The 27,743-nt window shown below is 46.8% G+C and overlaps 1 protein-coding gene across 4 annotated transcripts in view; it reads left to right on the top strand.

The window, feature by feature from the left end:
* Nucleotides 1-2,376: 2,376 nt before the first annotated feature.
* The window catches only part of NGF (nerve growth factor), a 58,374-nt gene continuing 33,007 nt past the window's right edge, over nucleotides 2,377-27,743 (top strand). Inside the window, exon 1 of one of the 4 annotated variants that reach the window (XM_059881561.1) lies at nucleotides 2,377-2,473. Coding sequence is in view for 1 of the 4 variants with exons in the window: in XM_024984621.2 (XP_024840389.1) it covers nucleotides 4,203-4,240 (38 nt within the window). In the remaining 3 variants the exon portion in view is untranslated. Of the gene's footprint in view, nucleotides 2,474-2,584; nucleotides 2,626-2,997; nucleotides 3,154-3,945; nucleotides 4,241-27,743 lie in introns of those variants that run through there. The other 3 variants (XM_010803102.4, XM_059881564.1, XM_024984621.2) reach the window with 3 other exon arrangements.

Consider the following 27,743-nt stretch of genomic DNA (forward strand, 5'->3'; position numbering starts at 1 on the left):
CATTCACTGGACACCTACTGTGTGCCAGGCCTGGTGCTAGGACCAGGAGACATGGTGATGAACACAGCCAGGAACTAATAACCAGTCCCCACAAGAACACGAGCTCTTTGATCAGGTACCATGGTCATCTCACAGACTCGCACGTAGTTGTTCAGCCGCTAAGTTGTGTCTGACTCTTTTGTGACCCCCATGGACTGTAGTCTGCCAGTCTCCTCTGTCCATGGGATTTCCCAGGCAAGAATACTAGAGTGGGTTGCCATTTCCTCCTCCAGGGGATCTTCCTGACTCAGGGATTGAACCTGAATCTCCTACTTGGCAGGCGAATTTTTTGCCACTGAGCTACCTGGGAAGCCCCTGACACATTGTAGGTGCTCAATGATCAATCTCTGGAATGTGTATTTGTTATGTACATGTTATAATTTACTCAAGATCCTTAAAATTCAGGGACATTCAGGGACGGAAAGGAGTGCTTACTAAACCAATATGTGCCATCAGAATATGATCAACAATTTGGGGAACGGGGTATCCAGGCTTGTATCCTGTTTACTTTTAAATCTCCCTCTTTACATTCTACATAAAAAAGAGCCACAAGTGCCCCAAAACCTTTTATCCTTCTGGGTGATAACCCGGACGCATACAAAAGGTCTGCATTCAACAACCAAATACTCTGTTATTCTAAAAATGTCAACTTCATCCCTGAATTCTTGGGCAGCGATTATGTAAGGCTTAGGGCTGGCGCTTTCAAACAAGTTTATACATGACATGATTGATGAATGAATTTGTCCCATTGTCTGGAAATTCCTTTGTTTAACTGACTGATACATTACCTAGTGGATCACCCTACTCTGATGCCACGTCTACAGAAAGGGGCATTCATGGTGGCTCTGGTCACTTACACTCACCTCCTAGGTGTGTGTTCCTCCACCAGTTTGTGTCTGAACAACTCAAGTGGATAAGCCTTTGCTGGGAAGTAACGAGGTCATGTCAAAGCTGAAGCTCCCTTCCAAGTCTGAGGCTTTCTTCCTACCTCAGCCTTCTCAGGTAAATGGGTAAACCTGGGTATGGGGGCAAAGACAAAGACAGAAAGAAGTGGTAACCTCAGATCAATCTGTGTCAAGTGCCAAAGCAGAGCCTCAGCTTGTTCAAGTGCCCTCCACTGGGGAAACTGGCCACCTCTGTACTTAGAGCAGGAATCCCTATGCCTCACTAAATCTGGCACCCGAGGGTGACCTTCACATTGATTGCAGTGGCATGGCTTCACCCATAAAGGGAGACTCTGCCTCTCCTTCTCTCTGTCTCTCTCCTCACATGCCTTCCTCCCTTGTGGTATCAGGTACAGAGTAGGGGTTCAGCATTCAATTTGCTCAAGGAAGAACTGAAGAAACACGTCTACAAGCTCAACACCAGAGGGGTTGGTGGAATGAATTTCCAAAGACATAAGAATCCCCCAGAACACTATTACAATTAATGATGCACATTTAGTGGAAATCTGACTTTGGGGTATTTCTGCCTTGCCAGTATGGGCCATGGGTCAGACATGCTTCCCCCGTCAAGCTCTGACTCCACAGAACCCAAGAAATCTTGGAGGGTGATCCAGGAGATCCCATCCCACGGAAAGCACAGATGGTGGAGGAAAAGAAGAATTTGGGTAAGGCTTGGGGTAGGGTGGAAGGCTGTCTTCCTAGGTCAGTCTAGAGTCACAGAACTCTTACAACATTGATGAAAGCTGCGCAGCCTCTATCCAGAAAAAATGCAGGCATCACGCACAGACAAACAAGACTACAACTTCAGAAAGATCAGGGACTCCAGGAAAGAAGTTTCCTGAGTCAGGGCCTTAAGTGAAGGCTCTGATTCTAGGTCCTGATGCCTAAGTGCTCTGTACCTTTTCTCTACAGAGGACTTGCCCTTGCCCCCAAGGGTCTTCTAGGGGGATAGGGTTCTCAGGGCCACAGCCCTCCCTCGTGTCAGAGAAGCCTCTGCACCTTCATCATGCAGAGCTCCCCTGGGTGCTCTTTTTTCTTCCAGGGTGACAGGAGGCGTCCCGGGAGAAAGGGGTCTCTGGACTTGTCTCTTTTGGCTGCCAGGAGCAGGAGGAGCAGAAGCCTAGGGCAGGGAAGGTGACGTCCGACAGGGACGGACACTCCCGCCGGGCTCCAGTCGCTGGCTGCAGGCAATGCTGAAGGAAAGCGTGGGGGAGATGGAGGGTGCGTGGTCAGCCGGGCAAATCCACCCACCCCGAGCCTGTAGGCCAGTGGGCGTCGGCAACCAGTACCCCGGCCTGGTGTCTCAGAAAATCCCCAGTCAGCCGGGTTCTGCGTGCGGGGCCCCTCCAACCGCGTGCGCTTCCTTTTGACCTCTGTAGGGTTGAACCCCTCCCAGGCCGGGTCCAGTCAGCCTTCCCAGGGCAAGTTCGACCAACCTCTCTCGTCCCCAGGAGGCCCCGCTGGCGGGCACCTCCGCCTGGCCAGAGCAGGTGCGGGGCTGGGGCCCGGGAGGGTTGGAGTGGGGGAAAGGATTTGGAGTGGGTGACTCAGGGAGGAGGGGCTAAGAATTCAAGAAGCTGTGTTGAGCAGCTCGGCGCTCCGGCACAGCAGAGAGCGCTGGGAGCCGGAGGGGAGCGCAGCGGTGAGTCAGGCTGCCCCGAGCTGAGCCCGAGAGGGGTGCAGCGCGGGCACGGGCGCGGGCCGGCGTGGCTAGGCTCCCGGGGGAGGGCATGCAGGGATCGCGGTCTGGCGAGATCTCCGGGCACCACCGCCCCCGAGGTCCCGCGGGCTGAAGTGCGGCGGTGAGAGGAGCGTCCCGAGTGGGTGCGGGAGCGCGGGAGCCTCTGCTGGCGGGCGAGTCGTGGGGAGCAGCGCTCTATCAGGTCGTGGAGTTCCCGATCTCCTGATGGATGGTCCGAAGTCCGGGAGGCAACCCTGGCGCCTGCAGTCGCGGCACCGCGGTGCCAGACTAGCTCGAGGGTTAGAAGGGGGACACAGCGCAAGTGAGGGAGAGTAAAGAAGCCGGGAGAGAGGGATGCGCGGGCTGTGAGCGCTCCCGGACAGCAAGAGTGGTGGTCTGCATCGCGGAGGGCGAATGCGCGGCGAGCGCGGGCCGCGGTGTGCGCCCAGTCACGCATGTGCTACGCTGCCCCCAGGACGCTGCTCCCAGGTATGGGGACCGGCCGGGCAGGGGGCTCTGGACCTGGTGCAACGAGTGGAGCCAGGGTCGCTGGAGGGTTGGGAGTCCTGGGTGATGGCCCCAGGGTTGATAGAGGAAGCCTGCTGATCAATCTCCATGGAAGGTCCTGCTACGTGGGTCACACGCCTCACCTCCAGCTGTCTGCTACCAGGTGTAGGAGAAGTTGGCATGAAGGGGTGGGGCGGGCAGCGCCTTACGTCCAGGCGGCAAAGACCCGGAGGAGGGAGAGACAGGACTTGGGGTCAAGGAGCGGCATCTTTGAGCAATCATAAACAAGCGGCTTCACTCTGATCACAACTCTCCTTTTGCTTTCCAAAAAAAAAAAAAAATTCTGAGATTCTCATGGAAGGTGATTTCTGCTTGAACTTTCTCTTCTCTAGTGACTTGAGAGATTAAAAAAGAGCGTGCTTGCTAGGCTGGTTTTTCCAAGTTGTTCCAGGTTGGAAGTTGTAACAGTTTGTCGGATAATTTATGGGTGTTTCATGCATTAAAGTGTGTTACTGCAAAGCCTTTGGGTGCTATGGGTATTAAGGAAAACTTAGTGCACGTTCCCAGCTGGAAACCAAAATAGGACTCTCCTGGGTATCTCTGCCCCCTCTGTCATCTGAAGCCAATAGAAATCCTGGAGAAAAGGCACTTGATTAATTGTTCTGGCTCCATCCTCTGGGCGCAACCACTGCAGTGCCAAACCCCGCCCCCCCCCCCCCCCCCCACCTTTCCCACACATGCATTCTTAAATTCAGAAAGGGCAGTGGCAGACCCACCAGTATCGTCTCTCCAGGGTCTTCAGACTCTTGAAGCTGTCACTTAAGTCTGCTGGAGGGGACTGTTTCTCCTTCTCAACGTGGTGCAGAAGGACAACAGCCATCAGGCCCTGCCAGCTCTTCTTGGGCAGTGTTTACTATTTTCTATCCAATGTCTGAAACTTTCCCCGTCTGAAGACCCACTGAACAAAGACTCCATTCGGTCTGGAAGGGTCTCTTTTGTGGAGAAGTCATAGGTCAGCCTGGGCAACCCAAATGTCAATCCACCGTGGTCAGTGTTCCTGGACATTGAGGTAACTGAGGACTGGGGTTGGGGGGTGAGTGAGAGTGGTCTGGGGTCTGAGGCTGGCCCTGCTGGTGTTGACTCAGAGAGGAAATGAATGTTCCTCAGACTCTGGTCCTTGAAGGGGGTTGGGATTAACAGCACATGCCACCAAAATCCTCCCCCAGGCTTTTGCCAACATTTTTGTGCAGGTGGGAAAAAGGGCAACCTTGAAGGGAAAAATGTTAGGAGGCACCACGGGAAATGGGGAACCAAGGTCACGGGAAATGGGGAACCAAGGTCTCGGGAACTGGGGACATGTATTGATAGGACTGTAGAAGTATCTCAGAGGATTTTATAGCAGCTGCTAGTGCCACACCATCCCTGGACAGCCATCTCACCCTAAAACTCCCCAGACCCACTTGAGAATTGGAAAATAGGCTCCACTCGGGGCAGCCATCCTAGTACTAGGGACTTTCCATATCCCTAACCTTTGCTCACTTTCTCCTACTTCCCACCACAGATCTTCTCAACCTGGAGGGGCAGAAGGAGCAGGGAATGAGGCTTCACACTCTCCTCTTCCAGAGAAAAATCTGTCCAGTGTCCAGGAAGGGGGCCCCAGCTGCCGACATCAGCAGGGAGGGTAGGGCATGGCAGGGCAGGGCTGGAGCCCGAGGGAAGTTTCTCATCATTGCTGAGATTAAACTGATGAGAAAATCACACAACTTTCCTTTTAAATGAGTGCTGAGCACTTCGGCTGCACATTCATGGAGTGCCTTATTTCAGTGGCAACTGCACTGGAGCCACAGAAAAATGACACTCTGCCCTCAGCAGGCGGTAGAAGGCTTGCTGAGGACTCATATAAAGTCTGGATATCTCTGAGCAAACAACCCATGTTCCCAGAGGGTTTCTCTTTCTTTGACTGGCACTTCTGAACTTGCAAACCATCAACTAAACTGTCAGCTCCTAGGCTCAGCCAGTCCTGAGAAATCAACTCTGGGCCAGTTTCACAGAACAGCATTCTGTGGCCTCTAGCAAGTAAAGGAAGAGGAAAAGACCCTTCCCCAACCAATTGCCAGGGACCTTGCTTCCTGACAGTGGGGAGATGGTTAACATCCAACCTCTAAATAGTAGCAAAATCGAGATGGCCCCAAGGCAGAAACGTAGCTGGAGAAGCTGAGGCTTTGTGGTCATTGACCTTTCGGCTGGTTATGCATAGGGATGGAATTGTCCTATTTAAGCCGAGATGATAGACCTTGAAGCACAAAATTTAGTCAAGACCAGAACAGTGAAATCACATAATAAAAAAAGATGTTATGCTTCATGATTTTTTCATTACTCTTCTATTCTATGGGTTACCTTACATGTTGTGGAAGAATTCCTAGAGGTTGTTTGCCTCAAGAGAAATTATACTGAAACAATCTCTTAATATTTCTCTCCTATATTTTGGGTAAACTTCTTGTGGTAGTTTTTGAGTTGTAAGACAGAAGGGAAAATAGCTTTGTGATCTTGAGCGAGTCACTAAACTTCACAGCCTTCACTTTCCCAATCTATGGGAGAAGGGTAGTATATTAACAGTGTTTCTCAGTGGGGCTGTTGGCATTTGGAGAAAATTCTTGGTTAAGGGTGACTTATTTCTGTAATGCTGGAAGTTGAGTATTCCTGCCCCACCTACCAAAATGACAGAAATGGTGACAACCCAAAATCCCCTCTCCCCCATGGAAGGCTAAGTGCTTATTAAAAGGGAAATACTGCTCCCAGTTGAGAACTCCCTTGGCAATTACCAATAAGGACCTTTCTTTCAGGCCTTATGGTCAGGCCATCTTCTACTTAATCACTGAACTGGGGCTTCAGGGATCCAGCCCTGGGCTTCATCCTCCAAGAGCCAGTGTATCAGGCTTCAGGAAACTCAGTGCCGTGGTCCTGCGGGCATCATCCTTTGCTTTTGTCAGTAGAGTGTGACTACAAATGGCCCACATGAAAAGAAAACCAGAAAGAGTTGGGGGGAAGGGACTGGTGGTATTAGAGCATGGCGGCTTCCTTCTCTGCCATATGCTATTAAAAATACCGGCAGACTGCCTGCCCCGGGTGTCCACAGCACTGGGAGGAAATCCTTCTCTCCTTTACTAAATGGATCACACTGTAGCACCAGGAGGTCACTTCTCTGAATGAGAGAGCGAGGAAGCAGAGCCCTCCCTGGCACTGACAACACTTAATACAATGTGGGCACATGTTGATATCAAATTAATACAACCGTGCCCAAGCTGTGAGAGTAAATGGGAATCAATAATGTGACATTTAATTGAAAAAGTAGGCTAGCAATGTACACTGGAGGGATGGTACATATAACACTGGGTTTATTCTCACTTATCCTTACCTCTGCCACAAGGTCTCACTGGATGACAAAAAATGGGGTCATTCGGGTTATTCATAGTGCAAAGGGCTAAAATGAATAATTTCTTTGGAGGATTTTACTGCTTGCTACCCACTCCCAAACCCCTGGAGTAGGGAATGGCAACCCATTCCAGTGTTCTTGTCCTGGGAAATCCCATGGACAGAGGAACCTGGTGGGCTACAGTCCACGGGGTTGCAAAAGAGTTGGACACGACTTTGCAACTAAACAACAGCAACACCCCCAAGTTGCTGAAGAGGGAAAGCTACCAAAGAAGTAGAACTGGCAGGGTTCATAGTGGATTCCTAATGAGGCCAAAAAAAGAAAAAAAGGACATTAGAGATGTAAGGAGATTCCCAGATGAGACTGAGACTGGTCTGGTGATGCAATCTGTCAAGTAAGACTAGCAACAATGCTTTTTGGGTTTCCCAAGTTTGGCCAACCTCTTTCACACGTGGAAAATCTTTTTATTAGTAGTAGTATTATTAGTCAGTCAGACAGTCAGGGTTTCCCTGAAAATTCCCCACTGGGGTAAGCAGATGGAGAGGTTTGGGCACTGCCTGCGGTGGCCTCTGCAGGTGGAGAGCTCTGCAAGTGGAATGATCTGGCTCTGAAGTCAGTGAGAATAAACAGCCCAAGCTTCCCCCAGAAGCTGTTCCATACTAAGGGCAGTTAAAATCCACTGCTACGGAATAGGCTCCCAGTAACCACAAAGTATGTGCTACTTGGTACACAGATAGGCCGATTTTCCCATTTCCTTTGGCTGTCCCCTCGGTAGCCAGGTTGGTGGAATATATCATCTGTCTGAACACCACACACATTCCCAAGTGAGCCCAGGGAGGGCTGCCTGCTGGAAACCATGAGAGCTCAGCCCAGGTCCAGAGAGGGAGGTACTGTCTAAGCCCCTAGTCACTGTGGATCTGACGCGGGGTTAAAGTGACTTGCATTTCTCACTTGTCCAGTCTAGTGAAACGCCATCCCGTGTTTGGACCTGAGCAGACCTGGCTTGGGAAGGGTCCCCTGGAGAAGTGCACAGCAACCCATTCCAATATTTTTGCCTGGAGAGTCCCCATGGGCAGAGGAGCCTGGCAGGCTACAGTCCTTGGGGTCTCAAAGAGTCAGACATGACTGAGCGACTAAGCATAGCACAGCACAGACCTGGCTTGGAGGTTAGCATGCTAGGGTGCCATCCCATCCTTGTCAATAACCAGGTATCGAGGCCCCCCATGCTGTATGGGAGATGCTGAGAGAGGCAGACTCCCTTTGGACTGTTCAAAAGAAAGAGCAGTCATGCTCCTGAACGCTGCTGGACTAAGTAAGCAGGGAGGAGGGAGATGAGCGCCAGGAAAGCAGAGATGCAGGCGGGCGTCTCTTGTACCTGGTGTTCCTCTTCTGTGAAACAGAGGTAACAGTAGGACCTGCTCTGTTGGGCTGTGCACCTCAAGTGGGGTGATAATGGTGGGATGCCAGCACAGGCCTGGCACACAGCTGAGCAGGCACACAGCAAACACGAGCTCTTTTCTGTCGTTCTCTCCCTCAGTGGTACTGATCTGAGGTATGCTTTTCGCTTCAGATTGAGCAACACCATCTCTGCATTTTTTTATGCCTCTGTATGCGTAAAGCTTTGCTGCCCTGGGATAAGAAATCTTTCTGGAAGCATCAAATCTTCTCTAGGAATTTACCCACCGTCATTTTGACTTTCTGTAATTAACATTCTCATTGGGGGAGAATTTTAACCAAACATTTCATCTTCTGAACTACCTCGGCCTCATAATATCAGAGTGAAAGGAAACTCAGAGATATTCTCCTGCGATTTTCTTTCAGAGGCAAACTTCTCAGACTTGTATCTCAGAGATGTTATGTAATGCTCTCTAAATAAGGCATTTCTTGAGAATGGCCATTTGTACTGGCAGCTTTAAGAATGTTTCGGTTCCTTACCCCCACATAACAACTTCTCCCTCCAACAACTCATTTCCTTAGGATTTTATGTGTCTTATCAAGTTCACAAGAGAAGGAAGAGGAGGAAGTGAAATTTTCTATGTCAGCCGGGCATTCATGCTCTCCCACCCCAAGGGTCAGTGGCTGGGCAGCTGTTGCTAAATAGCACATAACCTGTGGTTAAAGCGGGGAACAGTCCCCACCCTGAGAAGGCAACATCAGGCCATGGATGGATCTGCCTTCTTCCAATGAGCATCTTGATTAATATGCTAACCAGGGGCCTGGGCCCTGTGGTGAGTCATAATAAATATAAATTTTGCCCAAGGAGCTTGCTCTAAAATAAAAATTTAAATGGCCTCAGAGGCTCATCAGATAATATGAGGTAAGACTTAGGCTGGTGGGGGCTGCAGAGAACTAGAGAGGGAATGCCCCATCAGAAAAGGACAGACAATCTGTTGCTTTGCAGGTCTGTAGACCCAATGTGGCCAGATCTTCCAACTTTTCCAAGAATTCAAACTTTATGCTTGAGTGTGTAGATCCTTCACTTTTCAAAACATCTATGCAGATCAACAAAACCTGCCTGCAGTTTCATCTTATTATCCAGATAGACACACTTGGAGAAATTGAGAGCAGTATCAAAATGGAAACTAGCTGAAGAAGTTCCCATCGACTCTGAGAGGCTTGAATGACCAGTGTCCTCTAGGAAGGCTTCCTAGAGGAAGGGAATGTCCTGCAGCCAGGTAGGATTGTATAAAAGCAGCCCTGGCATAAAACAGAACCAGCTTCAGACGCAATCTCTGTCTCTTATTGGCTCTATAACCACATAATGACTCTAAGCCTCAGTTTTCTCATCTGTAAAAGGGACTCATAAGGCGAATCTCAGGGGACAGTTGCGAGGGTGAGATGAAGGAGGGCTGGAAAGCCCTTACTTAGTCCAGAGCCTGAAACATTGGCGGTGCCCAGTGAGCCTGAGTTCCGTCCTAATGCTGGGTGGGTGGGGTTTAGCTAGTCCAGAGGACATGAAGGACCAGAAACATGAAGAAGGGCCATTCACTGAGCTTTGTGAACAGTGGCTTTCTGAGGACTTGGGCTTCGATTGCTTTTCCTGTCCCCAGAGAAGGACAGCATTTGTAGGCTGTTTTTCTCCCCTCCTGCCCTCTTCCTGCTTCTCCCCAAGGCCTGAGACTCCGTTCCCGCTTGCTCTGTCAGAATCCCACACTTTAAAAACCTGAGCTGGGCCAACAGCAGAAAAACAGAACTCTACTCCATAAGAAGGAAAAGTACTCCGGGAGGCTGTATAGACACGCATGGCAAATATTCAAGGAATTCTTAGGAATAAAAAAAAAAAATGTAAATCTGGATTTTTGCATGAGGCCATCACAGGAACATGTTTTCTCAATTAGCATGCACATTGTTTGGAGTGAAGTCACTGAGTCCGCGGCTCCTCAGGCTGACTTGTGCTGAAGCCACCTGATCAGGACCTTACTTTCCATGATCGAAATCTGATTCGATCAATCCTGTTCCTGCCCCTAGCTGCTGAAACAAAATCACCCCAAATTCTAAACCAGGGTGAAGACATATGCACTCCACTGCAAAGCAATCAAATTTCAGATCCTGGGTGTACTCACCCAAAACTGAGAAAGACAACACTACTCTTGATGATGGAGTGACAGTCTTCACAGACCCTTGCGTTATTCTTTTCCTTGGGCACTTATTGTTAGATGGTGACTGTGCATGGTCCCGTCAGAGCAGATGTGTCCTGTAAGTTCTGAAAGCAGAGAAAATAGTTTCTTTTGCGAAAGCATGCATCAATTGCTTAAAATATTACTAGTCGGTGCCTGAGATCAGCGATTATGTTTTCTGGATGGTTTCCTGGACTGACTCTTTTCCAAGCAAACGGCTTTGTCGGATATTTGTAATTTCTGAAATATTTGATTAATGATGTCCCCTCACCAGAGGGATGGTCCAGGGTACATGATTAGCAGCTTGCTTTAGAAACAGAGATACAGCCCAGCATCCAAAGGGATCAAGCAAAAAGTTGAAAAAATTTCAAACCCATTGTCATAGAATAAAGTAAGGGACCTAATAGGTTGGGACCTATTAGGGAGATGAGAAATCAATTAAGTGGTACAACTTTTTTTTTTTTAAAGAAAGAAATAGAGTAAAATTTTTAAAAATCAACATGCATTGCATGGAACAAAGGGAAATATGTGTGAAAACTTTGTTTTAATTGTATATATGTTTACACAATATGTGTGCAAACTGGATCATGACGGAAAATGTATTTTTTCACTATGAGTCATAGTTAAAAAAGTTGAAAAGCTCTTGGCACAGACAACAGCATGGTTTAGAAAAGGGCATCGCTCTGAAGCCAGACAAGCTTGGGGTTAAGCCCCAGCTCTGTGATTCCTAGCTGTATGATCTTAGGGAATTTAAGTTCTCTAAGCATCAGTTTCCTCATTTGCAAGGTCAGACTAATTGCCTCCTCATAGGGCTATTGTGTAGATTAAATGACAAAGATGTATGAAGTGCTTGGTACTGGGTCTGCCATCAAGGAGACCTAAGCAAGCAAAAGCCACTGGCATCAATGGTTTTCTCCTTTCCCCCTCTGCCTACTCCTTCTTTATCTTCTTCTTTCAGACTACTCAGCCTCATTAAAATGATGACCTCCCTAAATATTTTTGTCCCTGAAATCTCTGGCCAGCCTAGCAAAGAAACAATAGCATGGTATGTTGTCTGTATCCCTACCTTTCTACCCTCTTTCTTCTATTTCATGTTGGCAGAGGCATCTTTCTGTGATTCTGTTCCCTGGACATCATCATGACAGTAGTTGTCCCAAGGGCCCAAGACATCCCCCTCCCTGTCACTGAGAACCATCAGCGGGGTATCACAGCATCACAGCCTTCCCCAGCCTTGTGACCGGGACAAATTCTTTGGTCCTAATGTGGTGGTACAGTGGCTCTGGAAGGAGCTTCTGTTCCCACAAATCACATCCTTTCCTTCTCAGTATATTTTTATAAGGACAACAGGGCTAAGATACTATTAAAATGTTGACATTGTCAAATTCTTAAGAAGTCCCTGCCCGGAGCAGGGAGCCTAACATTTTCTTGTGAGCGAGGCTCCAGGCTGCCCCAGTGCGGAGGATTTCAATTTCTCTCCTGCTATTAACAGCTTACAGGCTCCTAGTGTGGGCCTTGGAGCTGACGGCTTCAGGTGAGCCAAACCCTAATCCTGACTCCAGCCCTCAACCTGGCCCACAGTCTGTCACTGACCCCAGACCTCCCCTCTCCAGCTGAGGGTACATGGAAGAATGACCCATACCAGGGGCCACAGAGGTGACGTGGCCCAATTTTCTTGAGAGCCTGGCTAATGCAGTCCCCCGAGGACAGCTCAACGATGACAAACCGCTGCCTCTTTGTTCAGGCGGAAGCTTCACCTTCTGCCTCTTGTGTTCCCCATGCTCCCCTGGGGCTCATTCCTGTTCTCTCTCTGTAAAATGCAACTCCCCACCCCCAACAGGGCCCCATTTTCACCACTCAGATTCAAAGAGGATTATTACTGACGTCTCCTCAAATGCTGAATTCCTGTCCAGACCAAAGATTTAATGCTCCTTTCTAGGCGGTTTTTTCTAGGCAGTTAAGACATCTTTATTTGAGGTTGCAGGGCACGGGGGCTTACGGGGAGAAAGTGGGAGTGTTATAATTTTCATCTCTGTAAGAGTCTTCTTTACCACAACTCATCCCACCATCCCCTGTAAAATTCACGCCATCAGGCCAGTTGCACGTGTTAAAGAACATTTATAGGGACTTCCCTGGCAGTCCAGTGGTTAAGACTTCGCCTTCTAATGCAGGTGCTGCATTTTCCATCCCTGGTTGGGAAGCTGAGATCCCACATGCCTCATGGCCAAAGAACCAAAAAGAGAAAACAGAAACAATATGGTAGCAAATTCAATAAAGACTGTAAAAATGGTCCACATCAAAAAATCTTTAAAAAAAAAAAAAACATTTATAGCAGAAGAGAGACATTTGTCACATCATATACAGCCCCTTGCTCCTTAGCAGGTGGGTTATATTGAGTGAAGCATCAGGATCTTGACTGGATCATAAACAAAGCAGCTAAGAGGCTGTTTAAATCCATCACTGTTGCACCTGAGTTGCTGTTGTTGTTTTTTTAGGAAAAAGCAGAGGCTGACTTACATTTTCTGTGCCCAAAAGGGAGGGAAAAAGGCATATTTCCATCCTTTCTGAAACTTGCAATGACAAATGGAATCAATTGTCCCAGAACATGACACACCACCAAGAATGTTTCTTATGCATGAAATGAGTTACCTTTCTTTTCATCTGGGTTCAAGGGTACTGCATCTGTCCTTTTGCGGCAAAAGTGTGAACACTTAGAAATGTTTTCATTTTCTTTTTCGAGGAGGTCAGACACCAAAACCTGACTCCAGATTTCACACCCATGTGTCAGCATCTCCATTTCCATTTATCTTGGAAATGAAAGAAAATATTCTGGGAGTGGAACTTTTGAGTATTGTTTTGAATTTTTCTAAAAAAGAGTGGGACATGTCAGAAACTAGAGGGCTTAATAAAGCAACAAATATTATTTGTTGTAGGTTATTTTTAAATCACCTTTGTGATTAAGCATAACAAAAGTAATTTTAAGTTGGCACAGTACACAGAATATCCACATTCTACTCATTTTCACTTCTTTAATGATTATGAACCAGAATTATGACTGGCAACACTCATGCTTGTGAAAATTCCAGAAACCTGTCTGAAGCTTATTTCTTTTATGGATTGGGAAAGTTGTTATGTAAGAAAGAAAAATGGTTGTCAGATATAGATTATTTATTTCTGCTCTGTCATACTGAGAGCTAGGAGAATGGGGATTTATTTCTGGGTCAGCTTCTTAGCTGTGTGACTTGGACAAATCACAGAGCCTCTCTGAGCCTCTGTTTCTTAATCCGTAAAATGAGAAGAATAAGTTTGTCCCTGGATACTGGAACGACCTTCTGCCTTTAATACAGTTGCCAGCTGGGGAGACACCTTGACTGTATGTATAAGAGGTGAGATGTGAGAACCCCGGAAAAGGACTTTGAGACTCCGGGCACCAGTGTTGGCTCTACCCTGAGTTAGGTGAGGGACCTTGACTGTCACTTGCTCTGTGTGTGCCATCCCAGCTCCCCCCTGCCCGTCTCAAATGCAGTAGCAGATGTGAAAGCACTTCACATAATCCCGGGAAGAAACAAGCTGCTCCTGCCATGGTGGGAACAGAGGCCTGTGCCAGGCAGAGCGGGTCCCTGCAAGGCGGAGGCCAAGGGCACCGTGGAAAGAGCGTCAGTGTGGAAGCAGACTCTCAAAACTGCAGGCCCAGGAGTGGGGCTGAAAACACATGTGACCAGGGCAAGTTCCTGCAGCTCTCCAGTTTTTAGTTTCCTCAGCTGTGAAATGGGGCTCGTAGCACTTACTTCTTGGTGTAAAGATTAAACAACGTGACTCCTGCTAAGTCCTTGGCTTGTCCAAAACTTGGCTTTGTAGAGGTCCTTGGCACCAATCATGGATGAGTACCCGAGGGGCTCTCTGCTTAGCTGGTGACCTGGCTGGGGACAGTCCAAGGCAGATGTGGTTGCAGGATGCTTCCAGGACATGAAGCTTCCTAATGGCCCCTCTGTCTCCTCTGCCAGCTTTTCCCTCTCCTGACCTCTAAATATAGGAGTGCCTGGAGCTCAGCCCAGGGTCCCTTCTTATCTGTATTCCTCTCTTCCTACATGGTCTATCTCAGCCTCTCCAGGCGTTAAATACATTCTACAACTTCTGGATGTCTATTTCCAACCTGGTCCTCTCCCCTGGGCTCCAGGCTCTCAGGTTCCATTGTCATGTCTACTTGGACATCTAATGGACATCTCAGACTTAGAGTTGTTGACCCCTGAACTACTCTTTCCCAAGTCTAATTTTAGTCTTCCCTATTTTAGACAATGATGTCATTATTCCCAGCTGCTCAGACCCCAAATCAGGAAATTATCCTTGATTAGACCTTCCTCATCACCTTTATTTTTTCTCATTCACTTATTCATGTTTATTAATTCAACAAACATTCTACAATGTTCTTTCTGCTAGTTTAGAGGGACACAACTGGAAACAGTGTACAGTTTCTCCCTTGGAGAAGCTTCCTCTTAAGCCTACTAGTATATTCTCTATAGTTCTTGGCCTATTTAGCCAAACAACCTGAAAGGGAAAATCTCTCAGTTTTGTCCGACTCTTTGCAACCCGATGGACTGTAGCCTGCCAGGTTCTTCTGTCCGTGAAATTCTCCAGGCCAGAATATTGTAGTGAGTAGCTGTTCCCTTCTCCAGGGAATCTTCCCAATCCAGGGATCAAACTCAGGTCTCCCACATTGCAGGCAGATTCTTTACCACCTGAGCCACCAAGGAAGCCCATCCAAACAAGCTAGTGCTTTTTAAAATTGGAGTATAGTTGCTTTATACTGCTGTGTCAGTTTCTTCTGCACAGCAAAGTGAGTCATTCATACGTAGTACACATTTGTCCCCTCTTCTTTGGATTTCCTCCCCATTCAGGTCACCACAGAGCACCAAATAGAGGTCCTGTGCTGTACAGTGGTTCTCATTAATTCTCTATTTTACACATAGTAGCTCATCACCTTTTCTATTCAATCTACCAGCAAGTCTTCTTGGTTTCAAACTAAATACTGAACCTGGGCACTTCTCACATCCCACTACTGCTTCTCAGTCCAAACTACCATCTATCAGCCAGATTACTACCGAGACTTCCTCCTGGATTCCCTGCATCCACTCTTGTTCCCTACAACCTTTTAACCTAACAGCAGAGTGCCCTTTTAAAGACGTAAATCATGTCACATTATTTCCCAGCTCTTAAGCCTCCAATTACACATAGAATAACATCCATACTCTTGCCATGGCCTTATTTCAGTGCTTCTTAACCCAGGGGACACTTGGAAACATCAAAAATGGCAAACCCATGATTGTCACGTGTGGAGGGAGTAGGGGGCTGATACCAGCATCTAGCTGGCGGAGTCCAGGGATACAGCTAAACACACTGCAATGCGCAGGACAGCACCCAGCAACAGAGTCATTTGGCTCCAAATGTCAGAAAGGTGCAGTGGAGAATGCATGTATGTGATCTGGACCCTGATCCTCCCTCCAGGATCCTGTGTGGCAGCCTCACAGAACTTCTTGTTGTATCTTCAACACATCTTTCTTGATACTGTTTTGGGCCTTTGCACCTGCTGTTTCTTCTATTTGGAACACTGCTGCCCATGGATCTTCTTCACATAGTTAGCTTTTGATCATCATTTAGGTCTGCTTGGGAGTTACATCTCTTGAGCGCTATAACTTAATACATCTATCCCCACTCAACCAAACCCTGCCACAGTAGACTCTCTCCCCTTACCCTGCTCTATTTATGTCATACTGCTTACTTTTATTATTTGTTTGTTTGTTTGTTGTTGTTGTTTGTTTGTTTATTATTCGACTCCTCCACAGGAATGTGAGAATGGGGACAGGGACTTTGTTGTGTTCATCAAGGGCTTCATCATATATAGGAGCTCAAGAAGTATTTGTTGAGTGAATGAATAAATGGTTGATGCATATAGCACAGACAGCGATTACTACAGAAGGTTAGGAAAGGAGACCATCAATAGGATCCAGCTTGTGGGGGAAGGCTTCCTGGAGGGCTGTTTTGCAAGTTTGTGCAGTCCCCACCTGTTCAGCTAAGCTGACCCAAAATGGAGCAGGGCATTGGAAGTGTGACTTCCCCTGAAGTATGAATATACCTGGGAGCACCTCTTATAGATTAGAGCCAGCTGTGGATTTCAATATTCAATAGGATATAGAGCAAAGTTGGAGAGCTCAGGGGTCTTAGATGTATGCTTGAAGAGAGGAGCCAGAAAAGAGAGGCAAATCGGAGAAAGGCAGGAGCAGGAAGGAGAAATCTAGGCTCAAGTTGGTTCAGATCAGGAACAGAGGTCAGTATAGAGGGAGGAAGCGGGTGGGGGAAAGGGGAAGAGAGGTCATCTTCAGGGGAAAGTCTCTAAGTAGCTCATCCTGAAGGGCTGATTGTATTAATAGTTTCTGGACAAGAAACTGGAAGTTCTTCTGCTATCAGTTTTCCAGGACCCAAGTGAGGCAACTGTTGAGTTGGGCCTAAGAAGCTAGAAAGGCCAGTAAAGGGTAGAATCAGATTTCACAGGCAGAGACTGTGCCCTGAATAAACATTTCACTGCCCCACGTATCATGAGATATTACATGAGATAATTATGAAAATCATGGCTCCAGGATAGTCTTAATTTCCAACATTCTGACCCATTGCCAAACATTGTTCCTATGCCTCAATTAAAAAAAAGCAATCCCCACGATGCCACCTGTGATGATGTACAATCTGTGAGCAGCACATCCAGGTGATGAGTGGGTGCCCCTTGCCCCAGGTTGGCCTCCCCATGATGCCTCGCAATAAGGATGTTAATGTCCAGTTCTTGAGAGGAGTGGGTTCAGATCGTGGATTGTTTTTCCAGGGTCTCAGGAGTCCAGAGTTTGTAGATTATGGAGCCTTTGAGGAGGGGAGTGCTTGGTTCCAGGTACACAGCTCCACTCATCCTAACAATTCCTCCAAGTGACATGTATGGTCAGGGTCTGTGCCCTCGGGGCTACCTCAGGACACTTAGTCATAACTCTGGTTCATTCTGCTGCCTGGATACTTCTGAGGGTATGACTACAGGGGATTAGCCAGCCAACACCTTATTTTATGAGTCTGTTAATGTAGGTTTAAAGTAATACACCTCAGATGTAGACAGCTTACTCCAACCTACCAAAAATATCATTAGGAACATTTACAAGGTCTAAAGAGTGATTTAATGGTGATGAAATTCAGATGCGTTGCATCGCCCTAATGTCGAATTTAGCCCTGACTCAGTCCATAGAAATACTGATTTCCCACAGACGCAGTCTCATAGCCTCCTGGGCCCCATGTGCCTCATGGAGCTAAGGTGATGAGCTTGTCTGTCACACGGCCTCAGAAGTCATAAAACACCCCTGAGCTGACCATCTCTCCCCTGCTTCTTCAGAGAGCCAGGAACACTCAACTTGACTTTTTGGTCACACAACCTTTCTGTCAACTTGTTCCTGGAGCTCCCTTCCATCATAAGGTCTCCTTGGTATACAGAGGTATGATGCTCTCAAACTTCTGCTCCATCAAAAGGTGATCTCTGACCCTTCACTCACGCTAGAGATACGTGGCTGACAAAGACTCAAACGGATGCTTATTCCAGGGGCAGATGCTCTCAGCAGCCATCAGATTCCCTTGGTCAGAAGGCAGTGAACCACACACAGACAACAGAGCAAGCAAAAGGAGAGCCCTGGCCCTTCTTTCCTGCTGATTGTGTGACTTCACATACATTACAGAAACTCTCTTTGATTCTTGGTTTTCTGAACTGTAAAATTGGAATAATAACAATATTTCCTTTGTCAGGTCTTCCCTGGTGGTTCACATGGTAGAGAATCTAGAGCCCCGGGTTCAATATCTGGGTCAGGAAGATCCCCTGTAGAAGGGAATGGCAACCTACTCCAGTATTCTTGCCTGGAGAATTCCATGGACAGAGGAGCCTGGCAGAACGGTAAAACTGGAATAATAACAATACCTCCTTTATAAAGCAGGAGCTAAATGAGAGCGTACATGTAACAGCACAGTACTTGGCACCTAAAAGCTGTTCAACAAACGGCAGCTACTCACATTACGTTATTAAAATCTTGGAAAGTAAAATTTCAGACTTCAGTCAATGACTCATGGAAATATTTTGAAGTTTAAGGTCTTTGTGAAGTGAGAAGAGAAGGGGATGGAGTTTAAAACACTGGGATATAATCCCTAGCTGAGGAAGGCAGAAGTTCAACATCGTGGTATCACTGTGGCTACTATTCAGTTGTGGAGGTAAGCCTCAGTTAAGCCATCTATCAAATAGGAGTAATAAAGTTGCGGTGATGATTAAATATAATAATGTTTGTAGGTGGTTCACATAGCACTTGAGGCTCAAAAGGTTTACCCTTCTTGTTGTCACGGCTTTTGTTATCACAGCCTGTCTTTTACATGCCAGGTCCTCTCTCAACTCTTTACTCAGGTGAAGCTTATATATGACACGTACAACCTAAGCACTATTCCAGGATTTAGCCTGGAGCAGCCTTCCTCCATGTGCAAGGGTCTGTCCCTGTCTCGGGGCATTTACAGCCAGCTGAAAGTCACTCCGACAGATTTCTGGGATCTTCTCCCTGCCACCACGTGGCTTCATCATGAGGAAAGGCGATGCCATGCTATGCATGGAGGGGGGAAGCTCCTTTCCTTTCTTACAGGGCTTTGGAGGTGGTGCCACCTGGCTCTCACCATTCATCTCTGGGATAGTCACAAAAGCAAGGGGCCCGTAGCCCTTGAAATGAATTTCTGCAGCAATTAGGAAAAGGGCCCAGAGTTTTTTAAAAATAATTTTAATATATTTACCTGTTTATTTATTTATGACTGTGCTGGGTCTTTGTTGCTGCACAGGCTTTTCTCTACTTTCGGCCAGTGGGGGCTCCTGTCTAGTTGTGGTGTGCGGGCTTCTCATTGAGGTGGCTTCTTTTATTGCGGAGCATGGGCTTTAGGCATGAGGGTTTCAGTAGTTGTGGCGTGTGGGCTCAGTAGCTGCAGCTCCCAGGCTCTAGAGCACAGACTCAATAGTTGTGGTGCACGAGCTTGGTTGCTCCACAGTATGTGGGATCTTCCTGGATGAGGGATCGAATCCGTGTCTCCTGTGTTGGCAGGAGGATTATTTATTGCTGAGCCACCAGGGAAGCCCAGGGCCCAGAATTTAGCTTTTGCCATTCTTTCTTGCTAGACTGGGACAGAAAAGAAATCCTGGAGACAAGGGTCCTTTAGCTTTCTTGGACTCAAGGGGAAATAAATTTTAAGCTGCCTCATTTATGATCAAAGCTACCAAAATTTATAAAATGTCCTGAGGATGTTTCTGCCCATATGTTCCCGGGCAAACCTAGAAAAATGGAGGAACATTTTGGTCCCAACAAACTTGGTGATTAGGACTAACTCTTACTGCCAAGGTGAGGTCTGCTTAAAGCTAACTATTCAGCAGGTGTCATTGGGTTCTCTCTGCACTGTTCGGGGCTTTAGCAGGATATAAGGATGTTTCAGACTTGGACCTGCCTACAAGGGACTTAGGAACTGATTGGAAGTTCTTACTTCGTTTTAATTCCAAGAAAGCCTTCAGCCTTTGGGAAAAAGAATCACTGGGATGAATCTAATACCACAGGGCTGGCTGTCATATGGATTCTTCTATGACCCAGTGGCCTTGGACACAAAAAGGAAATGGAAACATTTTATTATGAGATTTTCTTCTCCCTTTTCTCAGGCTTCCGTTGTCTGCCCCTGTCTACCCTCCACACCATACATACACACGCACATTCACACACATAGACACACATGCACAGACACTTATAACCAACCCCCCCACCCCCACACACACACAAAAGTGGAGATATTGCTGAAGCAGCTGCCAACATTCAAAAACTGCTCTATGTTTCTGACTGAAATATCCATAAACTCCTAGCATTGAAAGAATCATGCAAAATCATGTAGTCTTTATATATAGATACACATTTTTTAAAAGAAAGGAAAAAGAGCCAGAAAGCTAGCAGGTGAAGTGCCTTGTCTAAACTCAAGGTTAGCAGGCAAGTCCAGCTCAGGTCTTAGCTCATTTCTTTTTCTCACTCTTTCATCAGCTATTTCATAAGCACCAACTTTGTGCGAGGAGCTGTGTGAGGCACCTGTGATTCCAGGTGGATGAAAACTGTACAAAGTTCCTCCCTCCTAGGGCTACAGACCAGAAAGGGAGACAGTGGCAAGAAACAGATAGGAATGAGCAGTTTCCACTCTGAATTCTCATGTGAAAGATCCATGTGCCATCATAGAGGGGAGGGGTCCTAGGAAGGCAGGGGAGGTTCTTGGAGAAAGGCATGATTCATTTGCGATCTGAAAGGCAGGCAAGAGAAAGAGAAGGAGGGATGTCCCCAAGATGAAGGGAAGGCTTCCTACCTCATCCAGGAAGCATTTTTTGATAGTGGTGTGCTGGAGTTGGGCTCAAGCAGACTCGCACCTACTCCACTGCAAACTTCCCTTCCCAACTTCACGCTCAGTGAAGTCACGCCAGTATCTTGCTATTGGCTGTGGTGGGAGTATTTACACCCCAGAAAGCAGAAGATGCTACAAATCAAGGTCCCTTTCCTTTGGAGAACCATCTTTACCTAGATGGTTCTACATTCCACCTGCTTCCTGCTGTGGGCAGCACAAACCCTGCCCTTTAAGCCAAATGCCTGTCCCCTGCCTGCAGAGTCTCTACCAAGAGCCTGTTCCCAGAAAGGCACTGTCAACAAGTGACTTAGGCCTTGGGGCTGTTTATATCAGACCCGGGGCCATGTGGCTTCTAAGAAAGAGCCCGTTCTTGTGGTCTTCGTCACCCCCTTGCCATCTAATGATATTTATCAACCACCCACGCCTGCCCAGTGCTGTATGAGACACTTGGCAGGCAGATCTCAATCAGGCTGTGACCCCTCAGGAATTCGGAGCCTGGCTAAGGCTGCTAGGCTGACATTGTTCTTCCTTAATATAACTCAGGCTGCTGGGGGCACAAGAACCAGGGGCTGAAAGCCCAGCCGAGGGCATGAGGTTAGGAGATGGCACCGCTACTGTTTTCCCCAGTCTGCTTCTAGGTACAGGAAACGCCAAGTAAGTGCAGGTCAGAGTTCACGGAATATATGATTTGGTGATGTTTTTAAAAGTCAGTCAATTCTCCCATCCTTGTACCCTCAAATGTCCTCCCAGTTTTCTAAAGGGATTTGCCAAAAGAAAAAGTGAGTTTTGAGTTCTTAACAAAGACTGGCAGGAAGGCAGGTGGACATCACAGAGGGGATGTTTTGCAGTGGAAGTACCTTTGTTCCCAAGGCATGTGTGCACCTGTGTGTGTGTATGTGTGTGTGTGTGATGTCTGCTGTGCATACAGAATATAGGGGAACAAACAATGGTTGTAAATGGTGGTGCAGGTGCAGAGGAGGAGGTTAAGCAGGGCTGTAAGATGGGGAATCTTGAAGGAAAATACTGGCCATAGGGTCTGGTTGGGAAAAGAAGCTGGACACTCTACTTGATTCCCTCTGATCATCTCCCAGCTTCTGGATGGGAGCCCGTGATGATCACACTTGGCTCATGTTGGCGAAGGCACCCTTTGTGCTGTGGAAACTCAACCATTTTTCTAGCTTAATCTCTAGTCAGGTGTAAAAGCTGGGTGACACCAACCAGCGAGTCTGGCTAGGATTCTGCCCAGAGCCAGGCATGAATATGCAAGGACCAACTTACGGGGTCCTATGAAGCCATTCAACATTATCTTCCCATAGCCCATTGTGGGCATCAGCCACTTAGTGGACTGTGAGTCTCCAGCAAGCTTCCCTTAAAAGCAAAACCCAAAGTGATCAGGGCAGCATTACTGACACCCAGTCTTGAATTTGATTATTGGATTAGCAAACTGCACACACAGGGTGGCAGGGGCTGTGCTGAGGGATTGAGGCTCCCCAAACAGGATGAAGCTGGCAGACCAGCAGGTGGACCGCCAGGGTGGCAGAGACATGGTGATGCTGGAGCAGTGGCTGTCTGTGGGTGCTCTGTATTAGAGCATGGAGGAGAGGATGAAGGAGAGAGGGTGGCTAGAGGTCAAAGAAGATGTGCCAAAGGAGGTTGGCACAGGGTGAGCTGCCCACAGTGATGCAGACAAGAGGCAGGTGGATGTGAAGACAGCTCCTGGCTGCCATGCAGAGGAGCTGCATCCCCTCCCCATTCATCTTCTGCCACTGATCTGAAGGCCAGAGGTACCTACTGACCCTTCTGGCAATGTGCAGTAATTCCAGGGTCCTGGCGCAGATCTCGTGAGTCAGTGAGGAAGTCCAGAGGGGAGTCCTATGCACCCATCAGTAGAGGGACTGCAGGCATGCAGGTTTTGTCCTGTATCACAGCAGCCCCCAACCTTTTGGGCACCAGGAAGTGGTTTCGTGGAAGACAATTTTTTCCATGGACTTAGTGAGGGTGGATGGTTTGGGGATGATTCAAGTACATTGCATTTATTGTGTACTTTATTTCTATTATTATTACATCTGCTCCACCTCAGATCATCAGGCATTAGATCCTGGAGGTTGGGGACCCCTGCTGTATCGGGCATCCAGCTGAGGTGGTGAGTGGGGGCTCATCTTCCACTAATTCACACATGATCAGGGTGCAACCTGCCCCTGGGAAGTCCCCTTGGGTCCTAGAAGAGAGGCCAGAGAGGGGATGGGAGGCCCAGAGAAGGGGAAAGTTGTGTGCCAGGGGCCAGGGGAGAGACAGTCTTTGAGAGGGTGAAGACTCACATTGCCCACTTAGCATCTCCTGAAGCAGCACGGACTATCTGTTTACTCTACTGAAACCCACATGGTCTGAAGATCAAGGGGGTGTTTTCCTTATTAACATCGAAACAATTAACTAGTTTATGTTATTACATGCATTGTCTAAACATTGTTAAATAAAATGGCTTAATGCCAATAATTACCCAAACATTTCAGTGACACAGGACTCCTGCCAGTGCAGGGATGGGTCACCAGTAAGACAACAAGCACCGAGTACTTACTTTGCACCACAGGAGTCACTTGACGGGGGTCCCCTGACTGCAGTCCCCAGACTGTGGCTCTGCTTGGTGGAAGCTCTTTATCAGCCCCAGGTGAAGAGAGCTTGGATAAAGTGCAAATTATTCTCTGTGGTCAGATCCCAAAGCATGTGGGTGCCAGACACAGTGGCATTGTTTCCTTGAGTGAGTCTTATTTTCCACATGTGGGAGGAATTCCAGACTTGAGAATTCTGCATCCAGACTTCATAGATTTTTTTTTTTTTTTCCTAATTGAGACAACACAACTAATGATAAAGAACAATACCAGCCGGGCTTCTAAGCTCTGAAAGGCTCTGGGTCAAAACTTGACCTCCATAACAATTGGACAGGCTCCAACAGCAATTACTGTCTACTTTCCATTGGTTTGTGGAGTGTGGAGACAGAGCAGATGTGCCTGCCTGCTAGTGCGCTATGGGATGGAGCCACTCTCTGTTCTTATTGAAATCAGATGCCCAGCCATCAGAGCTGCCCTGCAAACAGATGGTGGCTCCATGCAAGCGCCATCACGTTGGAAAAGTACAGAAGCCATGGCTCCATTGCCTCACCCCTGTGCAAGACTCCATTGTTACCAACTGGGCAAGACGAAACCCCTCCTTTCTCCATCACACACTCTGAGGGGCCAGGCCTGTGTCACAATGAAGTACTTCTAGAAACTAAACTGGTATGAAAATTTGAATACCAAAGACAATTCCTTGTCAGCATGATGTCAACATGGTGTACCCAAAATGTTGACATTAGTTATCTCTGAGTAGTGGGATTGGAATAGAAAGCACAGCGGCCTATCTGGAATTGTGCATGCCTGTTCAAGAAAATTAGACTCAATCTACAAGTAATATTCCACTTGTTATAAACAATTCTTGAGGTTATGGGGAAATCTTTTCTTTTAATATGCAGTGTCATTTGGGAAAACTATGTCTTAAAAGGCTAGTTAGTTAATAAACTCTTTCAATTGCTCTAAGATTTAAAAGTTAAATCAAAATTATATTGACTCTCTTTGAGTGTGGAGAGGTTTAGTATGTGATTTAGTATGTGAGAGGTTTAGTAAGTGATGAGGTTTCTAGGTTAAAATTCTATAATCTGAATAAAACATGGTTAGAGTGAGTTGGTTGATTGGTTTTTGAGATTTATCTGTGTGTGTGTGTGTGTGTGTGTGTGTGTGTGTGTGTGGCTTTGGTTTCCTCCTCTGTACAAAACAACTCTACTCATAGACCTATTCTGAGCATTAAGTGAGATAATCCATGTAAAGTATTTCCAGCAAGGTCTTCCCTGGTGAGCCACTGGCTAAAACTCTGTTCTCCCAATGTAGGGGAACTAGATCCCACATGCCACAGCTAAAGATTCACGTGCTTCACCTTAAGACCTGGTGCAACCAAATAAATAAATAAAGTATTTTCAACAGTACCTGGCACATATGAGAGATTTGATAAAACACAGCTATCATTATATACATATATTTCATTTTCTTTTTAAGATGACACCCAGGCTCTGCAAAAACAATAGGTAGGCAATGAGCATATATCAAGTGTCTTCTTTTTTGAACTTACCTGAGATATATGAGGTCTGGGGAGGCCTTACAAATAGCTGTGAAAAGAAGAGAAGCAAAAAGCAAAGGAGAAAAGGAAAGATACAAACATCTGAATGCAGAGTTCCAAACAATAGCAAAAAGAGATAAGAAAGCCTTCTTCAGCGATCAATGCAAAGAAATAGAGGAAAACAACAGAATGGGAAAGACTAGAGATCTCTTCCAGAAAATCAGAGATACCAAAGGAACATTTCATGCAAAGATGGGTTCGATAAAGGACAGAAATGGTATGGACCTAACAGAAGCAGAAGATATTAAGAAGAGATGGCAAGAATACACAGAAGAACTACACAAAAAAGATCTTCACAACCCAGATAATCACGATGGTGTGATCACTGACCTAGAGCCAGACATCCTGGAATGTGAAGTCAAGTGGGCCTTAGAAAGCATCACTATGAACAAAGCTAGTGGAGGTGATGGAATTCCAGTTGAGCTATTCCAAATCCTGAAAGATGATGCTGTGAAAGTGCTGCACTCAATATGCCAGCAAATATGGAAAACTCAGCAGTGGCCACAGGACTGGAAAAGGTCAGTTTTCATTCCAATCCCAAAGAAAGGCAATGCCAAAGAATACTCAAACTACCACACAATTGCACTCATCTCACACGCTAGTAAAGTAATGCTCAAAATTCTCCAAGCCAGGCTTCAGCAATATGTGAACTGTGAACTTCCTGATGTTCAAGCTGGTTTTAGAAAAGGCAGAGGAACCAGAGATCAAATTGCCAACATCCGCTGGATCATGGAAAAAGCAAGAGAGTTCAAGAAAAACATCTATTTCTGCTTTATTGACTATGCCAAAGCCTTTGACTGTGGATCACAATAAACTGTGGAAAAGTCTTCAAGAGATGGGAATACCAGACCACCTGATCTGCCTCTTGAGAAATTTGTATGCAGGTCAGGAAGCAACAGTTAGAACTGGACATGGAACAACAGACTGGTTCCAAATAGGAAAAGGAGTTCGTCAAGGCTGTATATTGTCACCCTGTTTATTTAACTTCTATGCAGAGTACATCATGAGAAATGCTGGACTGGAAGAAACACAAGCTGGAATCAAGATTGCCGGGAGAAATATCAATCACCTTAGATATGCAGATGACACCACCCTTATGGCAGAAAGTGAAGAGGAACTCAAAAGCCTCTTGATGAAAGTGAAAGTGGAGAATGAAAAAGTTGGCTTAAAGCTTAACATTCAGAAAATGAAGTCATGGTATCCGGTCCCATCACTTCATGGGAAATAGATGGAGAAACAGTGGAAACAGTGTCAGACTTTATTTTTCTGGGCTCCAAAATCACTGCAGATGGTGACTGCAGCCATGAAATTAAAAGACGCTTACTCCTTGGAAGGAAAGTTATGACCAACCTAGATAGCATATTCAAAAGCAGAGACATTACTTTGCCAACAAAGGTTCGTCTAGTCAAGGCTATGGTTTTTCCTGTGGTCATGTATGGATGTGAGAGTTGGACTATGAAGAAGGCTGAGCGCCGAAGAATTGATGCTTTTGAAGTGTGGTGTTGGAGAAGACTCTTGAGAGTCCCTTGGAGTGCAAGGAGATCCAACCAGTCCATTCTGAAGGAGATCAGCCCTGGGATTTCTTTGGAAGGAATGATGCTAAAGCTGAAACTCCAGTACTTTGGCCACCTCATGCGAAGAGTTGACTCATTGGAAAAGACTCTGATGCTGGGAAGGATTGGGAGCAGGAGAAGAAGGGGACGACAGAGGGTGAGATGGCTGGATGGCATCACTGACTCGATGGACATGAGTCTGAGTGAACTCCGGGAGTTGGTGATGGACAGGGAGGCCTGGTGTGCTGCGATTCATGGGGTCGCAAAGAGTCGGACACGACTGAGCAACTGATCTGATCTGATCTGAGATACATGAGTGTGAAAAAAACATCTAGAGCCCAACTTGAATTTCCTAACCTTCATCATGTCTTGGAGGGCTCCCCTGGTGGCTCAGTGGGAAAGACTGATCTGCCAATGAAGGAGATCCCTGAGTCAGGAAGATCCTCTGGAGAAGGAAATGACAACCCACTTCAATATTCTTGCCTGGGAAATCCCATGGACAGAGGAACCTGGCAGGCTACTGTCCAAAGAATCGGACACAACTTAGCAACTAAACAACAACCATCTGGTCTTAGATCTCTTCCTGCTGCTGCTGCTAAGTCACTTCAGTCATGTCCAACTCTGTGCGACCCCATAGACGGCAGCCCACCAGGCTCCCCTGTCCCTGGGATTCTCCAGTTTTACTCCTATAAATAGTGCATAATTTGGTGAGGCAGAAATTTAGGACTGGAAGGACTCTTAGAGGTAATCAGTCCAGATCATTTTACAAACGCAATATTTGATTTGTGATGACTTAGCCAATGTCAGAAAGTAACAAAGACCAAACCAGACTCTAGGTTCCTGACCATTTTCTGACTATGCATCTCCTTTCAGTCTTCCAGGTGGCCTCTTGGTTTCTTTCCTGGTTGATGTGTAATGGTACTGACTCTCTACTGGTGTCCTATACTACTGATAATAGCACACAGCACAGCCCTGGGTGTATAGCAGGTATTTGATAAATGGTTTGCTCAGCCCAACTCAACAAGGGTTTGCAGCCTCTGACATGCCAGGCGCACGCTGGGCAGTATACAGAATAGGAAGCTAAATAAGACAGTCTCTGATTTCAAGAAGCTTCTAGAGACTGACTAGGGAAGGCACAGAAAGGGGACAAGGGAGTCTCAGGGCAGGAAGACTTAATTTCATCTACAGAAGAATGAAGGTCAGAAATTGAATCACATACTAAACCTCAGTGAGTTAGCTCTCCAGGCTCCTTATCTTAGACATTTTCAAATCTCAATATTTCCAAAATTTATATTTACACTTCTTGAC

The sequence above is a fragment of the Bos taurus genome, chromosome 3, assembly GCF_002263795.3.
Source record: "Bos taurus isolate L1 Dominette 01449 registration number 42190680 breed Hereford chromosome 3, ARS-UCD2.0, whole genome shotgun sequence".
NCBI classification, from domain to species: Eukaryota; Metazoa; Chordata; class Mammalia; order Artiodactyla; family Bovidae; genus Bos; species Bos taurus.